An 18,559-nucleotide genomic window follows, 5' to 3' on the forward strand; every position below is an offset into this window, starting at 1 on the left:
GGTAGCCATTTCTTATCATATCATATAAAATAGTAGTTTACGGTCTTAACCAAGAACTTCACTTTTATATAGCAAGCACATATTATATTTTACATGAAATAGCAGGTAGCATGGTAACGAAACTTAAGCTCTGGCACGTATATATGCCCAATCTATCTTGTGGAAAAGGGATATTACGGAACGCTATAAAATTAATTATTTTGATAAAAAATAAAAGATTTATTACCGTCAGTATTGACCACTCTCGACCGCGCTAAGTCGGCCTTGTTCCCCACCAGGATGACAGCTCGTCGGGCTGTGTGTCCCGCAGCCCATAAAGACTGCAGATGTTTTTCTGCCTCAGTAAAGCTGGCTCTGTCTGCGGTCGAGTAAACCACGCAGTAGCCGTGTGCACAGCCGTCGGACTGAACATAAATAGGTTATTTTTTCAAAAGATTCCAAGTATTCATTTTATTGATAATTTGATTTGTCTATGTAGGTTATTATGTCTGGTATCGAGAAGTCACTGACAGCTGAAACACAGTTCAAACCAGTTTAGCTGTCTTTGCTGCCTGTATTGTATGTAAATAATTAATAATATAATTTAGAAACATATTTTTAACTTGAACTGTATTGTTATTATTTATTGTAATATTTGGGAAAAAATAAAATTATTATTTTTTAATAATTTAAATTCATCAAATAATTTGAATCGCCATCAGAAAATAACAGAAAAAGGCGTATCGACAAAGTTGTTATTAAATATCTACATAGTTCTTAAATTTAATCGATGTGCACCAAAAGTGCAGATAATGGGCTTTTAGAAAATATGCCTTACTGCCAAAAAAAACCTACTGAAGATCTAGCTACGGTTAAAGAAGTTCTAATATCTTTGGTAATCCAATGGAAAATCTACTCCGGTTCCAAAAAGGCAGTAAATAGGATTGTATAACATATATGTATATGATATTGAGACATATCTCACGAAGTGACGAGCGTAAATGTTTTGCTGCACAGAATGCTTTGGTGTTCAATTAAGAATCCTGAGCGGCATTGCATTCTAATGGGCAGGGCGTATCACTTAACATCACTTAACGTTTTGCTCCTCACAATTTTTATTATAAAAAAAGGTTGAATACGTGAGTTGACCACATATGAGCTCAATGAAGATGGTTTTTGTGCAGAAGATTAAATGAACTACTTAATGACGTTCTAAACACATACAAGGACATATAATTCACAGTCTGATAGCGGAACTGCAAAATTGTGCTTTCCTCCTTATTCGTATATCAACCGTCACTGTCCGAATCATATTTGAACTGAATGTTTTACATTGCTGCTTACTCAGCAAGAATATTTTATGCAACTGGAGTAAATGCAGCAAGGTATAGATAATATAGCAGTCGAAACATACTGTCCTATAATTTGAGGCATATTCCATATTTTTTTTTATATGACGTGCTTTGTGTATAAGTATAGAACGTCACTAGAATTACTGATATTAAATTCTCACTTATATCATTAAGTGACATATTATATTGATGGACTATCAAACAATAAGAAATTTGCAATTGATATATAAGACTGAATGTGGAAGGCCATGTCACAAGGTACCCACTACGATATGATCCGGCGGAGCGTCGTGGAACGTGATCTCCGACTCCTCGCCAGCCAGCAGCACACACACAGACTTCTCACCGGAATCATCATCTGAAACCACCACCAGCTTTATGCATATTCTTTCCGTACGGTTTAACCTTTTGCACTCCACTGATCCACATGTACTAACGTAGTACATAAAAACGTGAGACCGATAGTACATATTATGGGTCAACGAAGAAATCCACACGATCTAATGCTATTTCTCGTCTTATTTTGTTACTAATATTTTCTTTATAGAACCTAAATTACTATTTTTACGTCTCTAATATCAAAAACATAGGACTTTCTTTCATACATCTTTCCAACTCCTATTTCACCCCGTTTGTGGTGGGAGTTTCTTATAGCATCCCTCTTTCTTGCACTTGGCCCCTATAAAGAAGCTACATTTCAAATTTCAAGTTGAAATAACTATAGTTACAACTTTTCTATACAAACTTTACCCCCCTATTTAAACATTCTTAAAAGGTGATTTTCCAAAATTACTTACAGAGACTTTTATTATTTAAAGCTCATATCATTCAAAAACATAGGACTTTCATACAACCTTCCACCCACCCTCCTTTCACCCCCTTAGGGGAGGCGGATTTCTCAAATCCGTTTCTTAGCTGACACCTACGTCCTAGTCAGAACCTATTGTGACCACATTAGAAGGAAGATCATGGGATGTTGGCATACAAAAGTTACCGGAAAAAGTGTTTTGGGACTTCAATCAGATTCATTCTTTTCGGCCGCTGAAGTGATAGTGAAGTGCGTAGAGTTTTTGTGTTTTTTTCAAAGTTTTACCCAATATTTGGTAAGTTGCTATTTTTATGATACATCTAGACTATATTTCCAAGACATTAGCATAATTATAATAGTATGATAAATAGTAAGTAGTAGGGATTCGCCGGTTCTGGCTCACAGTAGTAGGGATTCGCCGGTTCTGGCTCCTCGATTCTGGCTCACTTGCTCGTGATGCCTACTAAAAAAAAAAAAAAAGAAGTTTGGTGTCAAACTGGTGGTTTTGATGTATTTCCGAGCGATTGCGCTGATCCGTTTTTCGATATCTCTTATAGTTTCAAAGTTAGCATTTTAAATTAAACAGATCCATAATCATTAATAATCACTGGTCATTTAGCTAATGATTGGTGAGCGACTCAATGTCTAAATTTCCATGAACATGATACAGGTAATTTACTAATTACCTCTATCACATTCGTTACTACGATTAAAAAGACAGTTTCTGTATTTATTATTTATTTTTAAAACATGATTTAAATAAAGTATATAATAAAACATCATTGCAGATTGTATCATTTTCAAAATATTTGATGAAATCATTCAAACTCTTCTTATTAAACTTAAAGTATAGATACATTATGCAGTACTCGCCACACACTGCGGTATATTCATTCTGTACTCTTGCAGTATTGTAGTTATACATTCTGCAATTCCTTTGTAAAAACATCAGCTGGAATCCCTGAGGTGGACGACCATATGAATCGAAGTATTGTCCAATACCCTGCTCATCAATGTGTATTGCAACCCAGTGAGTGCCTGGCTTATTATCACTATCTAAATTGCTGACAATATAACAGGGCGTTACAACATATATCGGCAATCGGTTTGCCGCGTAAACATTATTTTTAATACTGGGATCGATTTTGTTCAAATAATTCTGTATCTCGATTGTATTCATATTAGTTGAGAACAGGGTCTTGTCAGTTGCGAGGATTGAATAGTTATGTGGATCATAATAACATAAGCACTCAATAAATAAGGCTTTAATGTATCTTATTCATGTATTTAAAACTTATATGGTTACAATAAAACAAAATATCATTACAAGCGATTCAAATATAAATCTATGAACATTTGATGAAATTATATTTTCATCAATTTTATTATAATATAAAAGCTGATTGAAAACGAACTTTGTACCTACATACTTACGTAGTCATTAGTACAATCTGGAAATGTTGACTCCATTAAACTATCAATAATTGAACTTATCATTTAAGTGCCATTATGTTTCACCATAATAAAACAAAATATCATTTTATATACATATTTTTATTATATAAATTTATAAGGTAATCTAGTATTTAATCAACATAAAAAATACACAAGTATACAAACGATTCAAACATTAATTATTATATTCTAACTGCTGTAATCTACAGAAATATTACGATTTTTATCAATTTCAATAACATTATCGAATTCCGCATAAACAATACAGTTAATTGTTTGTGTAAGAGCTGATTCAAAACGAACTTCTAATCTTACACTACCATGTTTTATAAGATTCCAATGACTTGAAGAATTTGCTGATAAATCGGGTGTTAAGTCGAAGGCTAGCAAGCAAAACCCTTTGGCATATTGCTCTCTTGATACTCCATTGCCTTCATTTAGGAAATGTATACCTGTTCCTGAGAATAACGTATGATAGACCGTAGTAAAAATATTACTGTCAAACGATGGCTGTAATGCTTTTGAAGGTATCTGTTGTCCATCTATGTATAAACAAAATGTATTAATATCATAATTTTCGAAATTGAATGGGTTTTTTGTGAGACTACCATTAAAGGATGCATTATTCACAAAACCGACTATACACCTTTTGGGTATTTGACCAAGGAATATGTTATCAAGGGTTTTCCCCTGAATGCCTGATGGTATAGTTAAAACTTTGACTTCTGCTCGCGTGATTGGATATTTTGCTGTGGTAGATGATAAAACTTTTTGATGTGCAAGTAGCACAGTTGGGTTGATTCGTGCTCTTCGAATAATAAGAGTTGCATCTGTAATAGACACTTTAAATTTATGGTCAGTTGATGAAGCCATGAGATTGAAATTTTCTCTAGAACGAACTAACTTTACGCACATGTCAACGCCATTAATCAAAAATTTTTCTTGGTTGAATAAATCTCCATGTAAATGTCCTATCATTTCTATTTCTTTGCTTTCACTAGCCAATTCTTGTCTTTTAATAAATCCTTTATTTTGTTCATCAGTTGCATCCATTTTTCCAGCTGTATCTTCATACCATAGACCACAAGTGAGATGAGATTCTTTTGCAGCAGGTGCATAATTCAATAGAGTTTCAATATAAGCTCGATATGCATATGTATTATTCGGTGGCGATACAAGTTTTTGATTTAAATATACATCAAGTTGACTGAAAAGTGTATGTAACCAATTATTAACTGGGGCCACAACTGTCGGTACTGTCAGTTTTGTATAATCTTGATTCAAAACTTTAGCTTTTATATGGAGTAAAGTATGGGATAAATCCACATAGTCATCACCTGCCCCAGGTACTTGAAATTCTATTGGCCCATCATCAGCAAGTGATGAAATGGGCTTATAATGAATCCATAGTCCACTTTCAATGCTAGTTTGAGTTGATGGTAATGCAAATAAATCCAATTCGGACTTAATGCATTCACAAGACTGACTATGTAAAAATGACATATTTAATCAGTAAATATATCTTTGATTTGTTTTTGTTTCAATTTTAATTTCTTAATAGCTTTCGCTTTCGCAGTCAATGATGGAATGATCGCAGAACGACGTTTTCGTTTTGTTATATACCCAGATCCAAACATGTTGATATTATCTATTTTAGCATCAGCTTTTCGTTTCAAATTTGAGCTGACTTCTTTTAGACGAGTTTTTATTGAATCTTCCATGGGGCGTGCATTAACCATATCTGATAATATACCTACACCGGTACTTAATGCTTCTTTACCAATAGTTCGAACACCACTAGACAGTAGTGGTAAAATAGATCTAAACAGCCCACCAAGAAAACTTCCGATTCCATGACCTCTTTGATACGGTGCTCCTTTATAAATAACTCCGATACCCGATCCGGCCTGGTGAGTATAATAGTGTTCATATGGACATGAAATATTATCACGTTTGTCGTACATTATAATTTTTGAAAGTGGAGTTTAATGCACACTGTTCCAAATTGGAATGGTATCTTTTGACCGGTGCTTGTTCTTATATCTATTTCAATTGTATCAAATTCTCTACGCATCACAGGTAGGTAATGGGGAGGAGAGAAAACGTGCATTTTGTACGCTCCATATATGTATTTTGAGGGATCCAATGGTATTATTCGTAAAAGGGGTGTCATAACATCTCCAACGATTTGAGGCTCCACTATGTCACAATAAACAAATAATTGAGAGGGTAAACCCAAATGCAAATTAGCTGGACACTTTCCAAAATTTTTTTCAACGAGATTTCTGTTTGGTTCGAACCCTAGTTGAAGACATAATTTAGGTGATAGAGTTACAGATTTTATGGATTCATCCGTTATCGTAGCAACTACAATCCTTGAAACCTCATCGCACTTAAATTTAATTTTTTCTCGAGTGTTATTCAGTGCTATCAAAATATGATTTATGTTATCGTAATTTGTGGCTGGAATATGTGTCTTGTAATAAACATATGACGGTTTACTTTCATTGGGTACTTGCATCAACTTTGTTATATAAATAATGTTTTCATGTTCTTGAACGGTGAACATAGTGCATGGGTACTGAAATTCTACTACTCCAACCCTCCATTCACCTTCTAGTATTGTTGGTTTTGGCAGTTTCGTAGAAAATAATGTTGTTGTATTATCAGGAAAATAATCCATAGAACTATTGCTTAGTAAAGTTAAATAAAAACTATCTTTATTCATATTTTTTTCAAAGTAGAAGCTAATATCCAGCTATTAAATTTATTTGGATAACCTCTCCACTTCACCAACAATTCTTTTCTGTTACCGGTATATCGAGAGCGTATTATTTTATCTATTTTGTATTTAGTAGTGGGGTCGAATATGATTTTTTGTAACTCTTTTTCATAAAAAGTACCAACTATCTCTTCGCCTTCTAAATCCTTTAAAGTAAATACTACAAACGGAGATCGGTGTATTATGGTAGATACGATGAATATTTCGTCACTCCAATTTGATTCATATCCTTTTTGGAAAATATGTTTATGTTTTGTTATTCTAACATAATCTCCAACGTGAATTCTTGGATTCACCATACTAATTGATGTTTTTATCTTACTTTCTCTATCATATAAATTTTGCCATACACTCATTATATTTGTATTATTAACATCACATGGACACATTTTTATACTAGAATGAAAACTATGATTATATGAATGCACTAGATCTTGTAAAACATCAATGTATTTATGAGTATTTTTGTGTGTAAAATAGCGCCACATTTTCGTTTTAAGAGTTCTCTGAAATCTTTCGACAATACTTGCTTTAATATCTGGATTATTGGTTGTATAATAATTTATGTTTTTTAATTTAAAATATTTTTGTACATATTTGGAAACAAATTCAGTTCCTTTGTCAGACTGTATATGTGTAGGTGTAGTATTAGCTTCAGCAAAAATACTTTCAAAGCATTCCTTAACTGTTTCAGAGTTTTTCTTTTTCATTGCTCGAACATACGCATATTTACTAAAGACATCAATAACACAAAGTATGTATTTGAAACCATCATTATATTCAGAATAAGATCTCATATCACTTAAATCGGCCTGCCATAACTCATTAATATTAGACAAAATATATCTGTTACGAGAAAATTTTCTTTGAACAGGTTTATGTAATGTATATGTTTCTTGTGATTGTAACCACTTTAAGACACTATTTCTGTCCATTTTACCCTTCATTGCTTTTGACAATTTATCAATAGTGCTGTAGCCAGCAGGATGTGATGCATCATAATAAATTTTATTTATTTCTAATATGGGGTCCATTTTTCCCAGTCCAATCTTTTTTTTAGTTTCCCTGTGTACTTATTACTTGTTGGTGTAGAAAATTCTTCGTCAGGTACTGATTTAGATTCAACCTCTTTTAATTGCAAATGGTTTATAAAATCCACTCGCTTTGGGTTCCCGATATAAGTGAGTGGTACTTTTATTTCCTTTAAAGTTGTTGCGAATTTTTCCCAACCTATAGGTTCACTTTTCTGAAGAGCTCTCAAGGTATCACTCACCAAGTCCACAATATTACTCCCAGGTATTTTTTCATTATCTATAATCACGGTACCAGATTCATCCCAGCTTATTTTATTTTTATTCAAGGAAATCAAATTTAGTAAAAGTTCACCTTTTTTAGCATATGTTTTCGGTATTAGTTTCAGTATTTCAGAGCTCGTGTATATTTCCCCAATATTTTTGTTAACCTCCACTGATGTTTGAGAAGGAACTACATTTATTTTATTCACATCATGATTTATATAATCAGTATCAATTTCATTATGACCTTGATTAAAACCAATATATGAATCATTATCATTTATAAGTGGTATGTGGTATGGTTGTCGATCCTCTTTGACGAAGTTTAGATATCTTTGAAGGGTTTGCAAATATAAAATACATTTCTTTCGATCTTCTATGTCACTGCTTAAGATATTTTGCATATCAGTATCTAATCGAGATCTTGGCGTATCATTTTCTTTGTGTTGTTTTAACTTCTCCAATAATGATGGTTCAATAAGTAACATTTTTTTAGCATTGTCCATTTTCTTAAATAAATGAATTAATCAACCCACTTAGAATAGAACCCAATATTATCGGTAGAAATGAACCTCCTTTTTGTACAATTATATTTTTTCTAATTTTATTCGTACCTTTTCTTACCAATTTTCGAAGAATATTTTTATATTTCTTTAATTTAGATTTTTCTTTCTCGGCCAATTCAATGTTACCCCGCAGTACGTTATGAATACATTCACAAATGTAATTTATTTCTGTTTTGTTACATGATTTTAATAAAGCTTTTTGATATTTTGGCTTCAGTTTATGTAGAGCAATTAACAAATCTTTATGCGTCTTTAAACGTCTATGCATCATTTATAAATGATCGAAATTTCTTGATTCTTACCATATTTAAACCCTTTTGTGGGTACATAAACAGTGCAATATCCATCGGATGGAAATATCTTTGTCTTAACGCGACACAATTCATTTGTTTCTTGTTTCAAATCAATCATTAAATAACCATGAGCTTCATTGGTAGCATCTCTGTAAGAATCTTCCAAATATTTCGGATTTTCAGGGAATACTTGACGAGATAAGTATCGAATTTGGGTTTTATCTCGAGGATTTTTGAAATATATTATATAACTTGAGTTGAGTGATATATCTCTTTGTCCTTTACCTTGATGAAACAAATTTTGAGATAAATAAAACACACTTAAGTTTCTATGATGACTTCCTTTCGTGAATATATCAACAATACGACCATCTGATTCCCTCATCAGGTCATCAATTATTACAAGTTGAGGATTTTTTCCGTCAAACATAGATAAATCAGGTAAACCTTGAAGATAATTAATGTGGTTGAGATTATATAAAGGCTGCATTTCATCAAAGCACCAGGTGATTTGAGTAAAATTTGCATCACAGATATCATTCAAAAATTTTATAAAATTATTTACGAAAACTGATTTTCCACATCCACTTGGACCAGCAACTATTGCAGTGAATGGATGATTGAAATGATGCATTATCTACTACGTCTATGTGTGTTAAGGTTTAGTATAGTAATGAAACAATCTGTTATTAAACCACCATTTATTTAAACAGAAAAATCTATAATTGAAACAATATACAGTACATCATGTTTTACTCCGCAACTTATACATCTAAATACAATAATCTCTCATTTGGTTTTTTAAAACTATAATAATTTATTCTTAAAATTTAATATAATATTTATTCTATTTTATGATGACCCCATGCTAAGGTATCAATATTATTTGGTAAAATGTACCGTTTGGTATCATTAAATGACAGACTAGATTTATTTATTCTTTGAGTAAAAATATTATGCTTTATTGACTTAAATCTAAGCATTGAACAATATTCGTTCTTATTTTCAAATAAGCAAGTCTTATAATTTTCCATTTTCATATTCTTAGTAACACTTTTATTAACCCCCTTAGCTTTAGCTGTGAATTTTCCCTCAACATCTAATGCATACATTTTAGATCTAAGTCCTACAAATTCATTAAATATGTTACCATTGTTTTCATCTTTAAAGTAGCCTAACTTCTTTTTATTGAGTTTTGGATAGCCAAATATATTTTTTTCTGTATAGTCAGAGGTATCGAAACGCAAATGTAAATCAGGTTTTATATCTCTGTAAAAATCATCTGTAAAAATTTGATATATTAAACTATCAGTATCTGTGTACAATAATTTTAATTTGTTTTGAAACTTTTTAAACATATAGTTATAGTGAAAGTCGTACATTAGAGTTTTAGAAATATCCAATATACAAAATCCCAAATAAATAGGTTTATTATGGAACAATTTCGTCTTTCGTAATTGAACTGCAACCAAATTTTCATTAAAAATAGATAAACTATGGAATTCTGGCTTAGCAATTAAATCTTGTGCGCCTAGAATTTTACCCTGATTTTCCCAATGACTCAATAATTTTACATTTACTCTTTTTTCGATATTTTCCATTGTTTTTCCAAACACTGAGTTATTCATTAATTTATAAAAATCTTTTTCGAAATCAGATGTGGCTAGTTTACGCATGCTTGTATTTAAATCTATATAATATTGTAACCATGCGCATTGTTTGAATTTTAAAATTCTATGAATTTTTTGTAATTTTAAACCCATTGTCAGACATTGCTTTAAATTTCTGTAGTGAATCACATATTTAATTTTATTACGAAGGTTTGGAACTAATTTTATGTCTTTTGTATTACCAATACATATATTCTCGGGACATAAGGGTAGGTCAGAATGTAAATCATGCAGTTCAATAGGATATTCTAGATCTACTTCCAAAATAAAACCATATTCATAATCATCAGGGACATCAAAATTAGTTGTGACATCTACCCACTCAAAACCTCCTGTAGGAAGGAATTGAGACATGGCCCATCCGTAAAGGTTATTAGCATCAAGATAAGTTAAAAATGAGTTTGGTGTGTCTTTATCATATTCTCGCATATATTTGTTATTAGCTTTGGCATAACGATTGCTACATTGAGATACACCTCCTCGAATGCCCGATCTAATAAAAGCTATTTGTTCAAAGTCTTGAAGTAATTCTAATTTAATTTTTGTGCATTTTAACATAGCATCCCAACTTAACCCAGGTGCTGTATAATAATGAGCTGGATCTAGACCATATGTTTGCAAACATAAGGCTCGGAAATTTTCAAACACATCTGTTAAAAGTAAAACATCGGTTTTAAGATATAAATCAGAATAATCTGACATATTTTGACAATGAAAGTGTTGCCAAACATCCTTGGCATGTTCATAATCTTCATCGGAAATATGTGTGTCGGTTAATGTATTGTAAAATTTATCGCGACTAGGGAGTGCTGAAAGTTTTAAGGAATCATGTGACGACATAAATTCATATGGATAAATTCCTTTTTTTCTAAGACGTAAAAAATCATTATTATTTGGAAAATTATATTTTAATGTTTGAAATTGTTCTTCCTTCAAATTTTGAACAAGTTTGTCTAAACTACAAGGTAAAAATTTAAACGAATCAACGAATCTCAATTGAATTTTATGATTATTTAATTTTATCGTTTTTGTGAAAGAAATGTACTTTTCTTTCGTTTGTGGAATAATATCAATTTCCCCTTCTATAGAATTTAATGCATGAACAATAAAATGAGAGTCATATTGACTAAGATTGTGTAAAAAAACTGGAATGTGATAGGGGATTCTAAACTTTGTCTTACATACTTCGTGTGCAACTCCTCTAAAATTTCCTGTATGCGAGTCAAAGTATAATGCACATTCACCATTTAAATTAGATTGACATATAAAGCAGTCTTTACATTGTGAAATAATTTCATTATCATTGGAAGTCAAAGGTTTTGGACTTATGACAAAATAATTTTTTGTGCAAATCACTTCTAAATCTTTATACAACTGATTCATAAAGACATGAGTACAATGAGGACCACTATATGTTTCATATTTTGATAAACTATCATCATATGAACATTTAATATAGTACCCAAAACTATAAACTTCGTGTTTGTGAACATTAGTTGTATAAGGTTTTGATGGATCGTTAAAGCATGTCTGAATTGGATTAAGGAAAGCTTCAAAATCCGCGTATATAACAAAGGGTATTTGTAACATCTTATTAAATTTATCAAATTTTAAGACATTGTTTGAAATTGGTTGTTCAAACCAATCTTTAAAAATTTTTTCTGTATTAGGCAATTCCACTTTAATATGACAACAATCATTCAATTGATGAGCTGATAACTTATCATTTGTTGAGAAGTGTAAAAGACAACCGTCACAGATGTAGATTGCATGTTCATGGTTTGAAATTTGAGCACTTACTAAACGCGATAGGTTTTTAATGTAGCAAAAATGATTAATTGTTCCGTGCGAAATAAATAATAAATTGATATGAACAATTTTCCGTGATTTTGTTAAATACAATGGACCAACTAATTCATGTACTTTCTTTTTACAATTGTATTCAAGACCAAAAACATTTACACTTAAATTATTTAACCTTTCTACTTTCTGTATATCTGTCATTTTAACAGGAAACGTAACTCCGTCAAAATTTAATTTATTTGAATATTTACTGTAAGATGAAACTCTCTGAGAGTTCTTAGTAACTGGATATAATGCAGAAAGCAAAGCCCATTTAAAGCATAAATCATCCGAGTTTTGTACATTTATAACACTTTTTTTTAATTTGATTTCTTTAGGTAATTCAATATATGATTTTCCACGTAATGGATTGAATTTGTTTATATTCATGTCTAATGCATTTATTTTCTTAAGACTCCAACCACTATCTTTTTTCTCAAATGTGCTAATTTTAGTCATCAACATATCACATAAGGACGAAAAGAAAAAATTTAAATCCTCACCCTGCATTATAGTATAACTACATGTTTGAAATTCAAATTCATTAGAAATATTTTTTGTTTCTTGAACAAAATTAGCGTGCAGAATAAAATTAACTTTAAAAATTGTAAGCAATCGAACAGATTCCTCAAATAGTGAAATAATTTCATTTTTAATAGAATTCAAAAACATTTCTGGTGTTTCGAATGTTTGTAATTGGTTGGATTTACTCTTTATTTTATATGAGATAATTCTATTACCAAAAGCCGATTCGTGTACTGTGACATTTTTTAAAGTACTACGTAATTGCATTACGTTATTCTTATGGAGGTTACTTCTAAGATGATTTGCATAATATCTTTTCCGTATTAAGATTTGACATAAAGAACAGTTCACCATTTCATCGTTCACACTGGTGAGCCCCGATGATGTGGATGGTTCCCCTTGTCTTCCTCTCTTTGTACTTGTATCATTGTCTTCACTGCCTTGTAATACTACACTTCTTCTCTTAAAACCTCCTCCACTTTGTAGAACAGGTTGACTACAACATAAGTGAATGATATTAGCCACATTTCATCAATAATATAATACTAAATAATTTACAAAGAAAATAACTCACTTGATCATTTTTTCAACCTCATTACATACAAAGCAGAGTTCCATATCGTTATGTTTAATTTTCCAAATGATGAAAATATAATAATATTATTTGTATAAGAGAATAAATAAACTAATAACTAAACTGAACTAATATTTATGTATTTCTTCATAGCTACCTACTTATTGTTAAAATTATATTTCTTATAATTTTCTGTTTCTAAAATTTTCTTCGTAACATTGTATAAAATCTTTTTTATGTCCTTATAACTTTCATTATTGTCGATTGTATAATATTTTAATCTATAATCAGCGTATTTCCATTGTTCTTGTGCAGGCGTGTTTTTTATTTTATTGAGATCATAGATTTCTATTTTAACCAAATGTGATGCATTTCTTCCGTCATCTGCATTAGTTGTAATGTAAATACTTCCATTCTCATGTGCTCTGGATATTGATGATGATATTTTCTTTTGTTTTGTTTTTTTCACTTCGAATAATGCATCTATATTTTCATTTGAGCTGGCCCTCTTCAAGGATTTAAGTTGAGGAACTTTTAATGAATCCTGACTATCTTCAGATAATGGATAGTAAAATGTTTTATATGTAGTTTCTTCCATTGTTGGGTTGAATGCATTCTACAACAACAATAAGACTGCTTTAGAATAGTATTATACATACATATCTTAATATAACAAATGATATTACTTTTTAATTTCAAAGTGAATAATAGATAAAACTTACCTCCATTGCAGCAAATCACTCAACAATTACACAACACACAAAATATATAATAATTTGACTGAATACGCCACTTCAATGATTATTTTTCTGAACAGTTCTAGCATTTTATACTAAAATATCGTAAAAGTAAATTTGTTTATGATTAGTACTGGTTTTTAAATATTGTGGTGAAACATAATGGCACTTAAATGATAAGTTCAATTATTGATAGTTTAATGGAGTCAACATTTCCAGATTGTACTAATGACTACGTAAGTATGTAGGTACAAAGTTCGTTTTCAATCAGCTTTTATATTATAATAAAATTGATGAAAATATAATTTCATCAAATGTTCATAGATTTATATTTGAATCGCTTGTAATGATATTTTGTTTTATTGTAACCATATAAGTTTTAAATACATGAATAAGATACATTAAAGCCTTATTTATTGAGTGCTTATGTTATTATGATCCACATAACTATTCAATCCTCGCAACTGACAAGACCCTGTTCTCAACTAATATGAATACAATCGAGATACAGAATTATTTGAACAAAATCGATCCCAGTATTAAAAATAATGTTTACGCGGCAAACCGATTGCCGATATATGTTGTAACGCCCTGTTATATTGTCAGCAATTTAGATAGTGATAATAAGCCAGGCACTCACTGGGTTGCAATACACATTGATGAGCAGGGTATTGGACAATACTTCGATTCATATGGTCGTCCACCTCAGGGATTCCAGCTGATGTTTTTACAAAGGAATTGCAGAATGTATAACTACAATACTGCAAGAGTACAGAATGAATATACCGCAGTGTGTGGCGAGTACTGCATAATGTATCTATACTTTAAGTTTAATAAGAAGAGTTTGAATGATTTCATCAAATATTTTGAAAATGATACAATCTGCAATGATGTTTTATTATATACTTTATTTAAATCATGTTTTAAAAATAAATAATAAATACAGAAACTGTCTTTTTAATCGTAGTAACGAATGTGATAGAGGTAATTAGTAAATTACCTGTATCATGTTCATGGAAATTTAGACATTGAGTCGCTCACCAATCATTAGCTAAATGACCAGTGATTATTAATGATTATGGATCTGTTTAATTTAAAATGCTAACTTTGAAACTATAAGAGATATCGAAAAACGGATCAGCGCAATCGCTCGGAAATACATCAAAACCACCAGTTTGACACCAAACTTCTTTTTTTTTTTTTTTAGTAGGCATCACGAGCAAGTGAGCCAGAATCGAGGAGCCAGAACCGGCGAATCCCTACTACTGTGAGCCAGAACCGGCGAATCCCTACTACTATAGTATTTGTTGATACAAATTCGACTTGAAATAGCTTCCATTAAAATTTAATAAGGACTTTGAAGCGTCTTTTCCTTTGTCTGTCTATTATTTTTAGTTTATTTTTGAATATATTGAAATATATTTACTTTACTTTGAAAATTTTCGTAAAATATATTTCAGCATTTATTTTGTCCCAATAAAGCATAGTTACATTTTATATCATACACAAGGGATATATATATTCTATATCACCTCAAGGTTGATCAAGGTCAAGGGATAATTCTTCGTCTTTCTTTTTTCTAGACGGCTCGTAAATTTTAGTTTTGTTTTAGAAAGAACATATAAAGTTGATTATAAAACCATGGACACTAATAATAAAAAATGATTATTAAAAAATCTTGTAAGAAACAGAGAACCACTAGTGAAGTTACTGGGCAAATGAGACTTAACATCACATGTCTCAAGGTGACAAGCGCAATTGTTGGATTGAATTGGATTTTCAAGAATCCTGAGCGGCACTGCATTGTAATGGGCAGGGCGTATTAATTACCATCAGCTGAACATACCGCTCGTCTCGTCCCATATTTTCATAAAAAATCACTGCACGTTTCATACTAAACTAAATTTAAATTTTTATATCCTGTTTGCTCTTAAATTACTATCGAATTCAGTACTAATGTAAGAAAAAAAAAGGAATTCTATTTTTAAATTTTATACGCACTGTCACATTACATCATATATTTATAATTGAATTGCCCTAAGATCATACATTCTATGATCTATCTTCGATGTACGCTCAGGTTGCTCCAATTAACAGCAAACTCATACAAATTGAATAAACCCATATGTTGGTACAGGTTGGACCTGAGATATCGTAACGAGTGCTTTGATCTATGAAGTGAAATAATTTGGTTCATGTAGAACCGCCCTGATAAATTGATGCTTATTATTTTGTTACCTACAAAGCCTCAGAAACGATCTATATACATCCACTTACTGGGAATATGAAATATATTTTTTTCCGCAGAATTTCTTTTTTAAATTGAGAACATACTTGTGGATTTACGTTGCCCAATCTAACATACATCAACTGAGAATTCATTTTCTTTTGATACGCACACTCCACAGAACTTTGAATATAGTTTGGTTATTGCTAAAAAATGTAAATTTAAAACGCAGCCAACGTTTATAACTACAACGTTTATAAAGACAATAAATATTGGCGCAATTAACACTAAAGAAAACTCAAACCATTTGGATAATTATGGATATCCGCAAACGCCTACTTCAATAAATTAACTGTACTCAGTCAAGTAAATTATTTTGCACTATAATAAAATAAAGTTCGAGTTTTATAATGTATGTCTTCTCAGGCCTGAGGTATTCACTTTGGAATGGGTGGTAGTTTTTTTTGACTTTCAATAAGTGATTTCACATCCTATTTTGAATAAAAATATTTGAATTTGAATTTGAATTTGAATATGCTGTATGCATCACCTTACAATAAGTTGTAATGGCGTACAAAACTGCGTCAGTTTTTTCTTTAACCTCATTGTTATAGATAGCAAGTGAGCAAAAATGTCCAAAAGCAGTTTACACAGAGGTCAAATTATATATTTTTTAATTTGTAATAATATTTACTAGTTGAAGTGATAAAGAAATATTAACAGCTGTAATGTATTGATTTGAAAGAGTGACAACAAGCTTCCTGTCATTTCGTTTCGTTAAATCTAAACAATCCCGAAGTGATAAAAAATGGTAAAATATAAAATGTTGACAGGCAAAAGTTTGATATTTTGACCGCAAAGAACAAGAAAATTTTTGAATAAGCCGTAATTTTGTGGAAATCCATAATTATCCTCAGAAGAAGTTGACTCGCCAAGTTCTGGCAAGAGACTGAAGACTGAAAAACGATTCTGTCAAGTGTCAGAATCTGACGAGTCAACATTTCCTGAGGATGCCTTGTGTAGAGGTGAAACACGTGTCGAATTGATAAATGAAACAAATATTAGCAGAAATTACTCTCAAGAAAACTCACAAAACTTGGAGAAAAATGCCCGCCGTTTCAGCCGCTTGCATACCGATCTCGTGGCAGTGGAAAGTCTAATTCGGACTATAGATTTATTTTTGTTAATATAAAAGTTTTAGATTAATACAGGGTTACTTTTACAATGTAAAAAAATAGTTATAGTGGCATATCTATAGTTGTTGGAAATTTTTTCACATCTTGGGTTATATTAAATTTTTTTTTGGGATCCCTATTTCTTTTTGTAATATAGCCTATGTCACTCAGTGAAGATGCAGCTTTCTAATGGATTAGGAATTTTTAAAATTGGTCCAGTAGTTTTTGTGTGAAAACATTACCAAAATATATACAAATACACAAATGTTTTCTCATTATAATATTAGTTTTTAAATATTATTGAAAGCAATCGACAGTACATTAACAGGTGAAACAAATTTACGAGTAATCTTAATATATATATATAATGAAAATGGTCTTTGTTTGAGGCTAGATCACGCCACAATTACTGATCGTTTTGACATGAAACTACCACAATTCGATGCGAAACTTATCTTAGATGGTTTATGGGTACTTATTTTTCTATTGTATTTGTAATAAGATGAATAAAATTTAATTTAATTCCTTTTTAAATTCACCCGATTTGGGCGGGAACGGCTAGTATCCTATATGTACATACCTATGCTGGTGTCGTACGCATGTAGATACTCCGAGGTCATGAACTGGCCGACCAGACTGGTCTTGCCAACGCCTGGTCCACCCAGAACCAGCACTCTGTATGTGCTCAACCCAGCCGAGGAGTCTCTAAAGATAAATTTTGCAAAACATTTTAATACTAAAAATGTTACTCATTGTAAAACTTTACAAGTTATTTAGTGCAAGTCAAGATGATGTACAAAAGTTACAATAGCATTCAAATGAGTATAACAATATTCATTAACATAAAAGAAACATTAATCCAAACTATCTTTATCATTCAAATAATCTTTCACATTATAAAAGGAATTCGATGTTAATTTATTTTAACGATACATTTAAATTGTTTAATTGGTAATATTTTAATATCATTTGGGAGTTTATTGTAAAATATAACACAATTCACTTTAAAAGATTTAGGAATTTTACGGAGCCTAGTAGATGGATTTGCGAGTTATATGTTTGTTTCGAGATTTGACATTATGTACATCACTATTCTTTTTAACCTCTTGAGACCCAGACCAATTTATTTACAAAGATGAAGTTCACCATCGGATTCATTCAGCCATTTGAGAATTTCATCTTCATTTAAATCTAAAAAAATATGAATCTTTAGAACGAGTGTCGTCGTGTGAGGACGTAAATACATACCGAGAATTGTAGTTCAGAACGAGAGTGATCA

General features: G+C 31.1%; 1 protein-coding gene across 1 annotated transcript in view; it reads right to left on the reverse strand.

The window, feature by feature from the left end:
* The window catches only part of LOC126969794 (uncharacterized), a 251,226-nt gene that overhangs the window by 9,003 nt on the left and 223,664 nt on the right, over positions 1 to 18,559 (reverse strand). The window contains exons 6-8 of the mRNA XM_050815361.1: positions 17,861 to 17,985; positions 1,598 to 1,689; positions 227 to 404 (exon numbers count right to left, since the gene is read on the reverse strand). Coding sequence (XP_050671318.1) covers positions 227 to 404; positions 1,598 to 1,689; positions 17,861 to 17,985 — 395 coding nt within the window. The remainder of the gene's footprint in view (positions 1 to 226; positions 405 to 1,597; positions 1,690 to 17,860; positions 17,986 to 18,559) is intronic.

The sequence above is a fragment of the Leptidea sinapis genome, chromosome 19 (assembly GCF_905404315.1).
Source record: "Leptidea sinapis chromosome 19, ilLepSina1.1, whole genome shotgun sequence".
NCBI lineage: Eukaryota > Metazoa > Arthropoda > Insecta > Lepidoptera > Pieridae > Leptidea > Leptidea sinapis.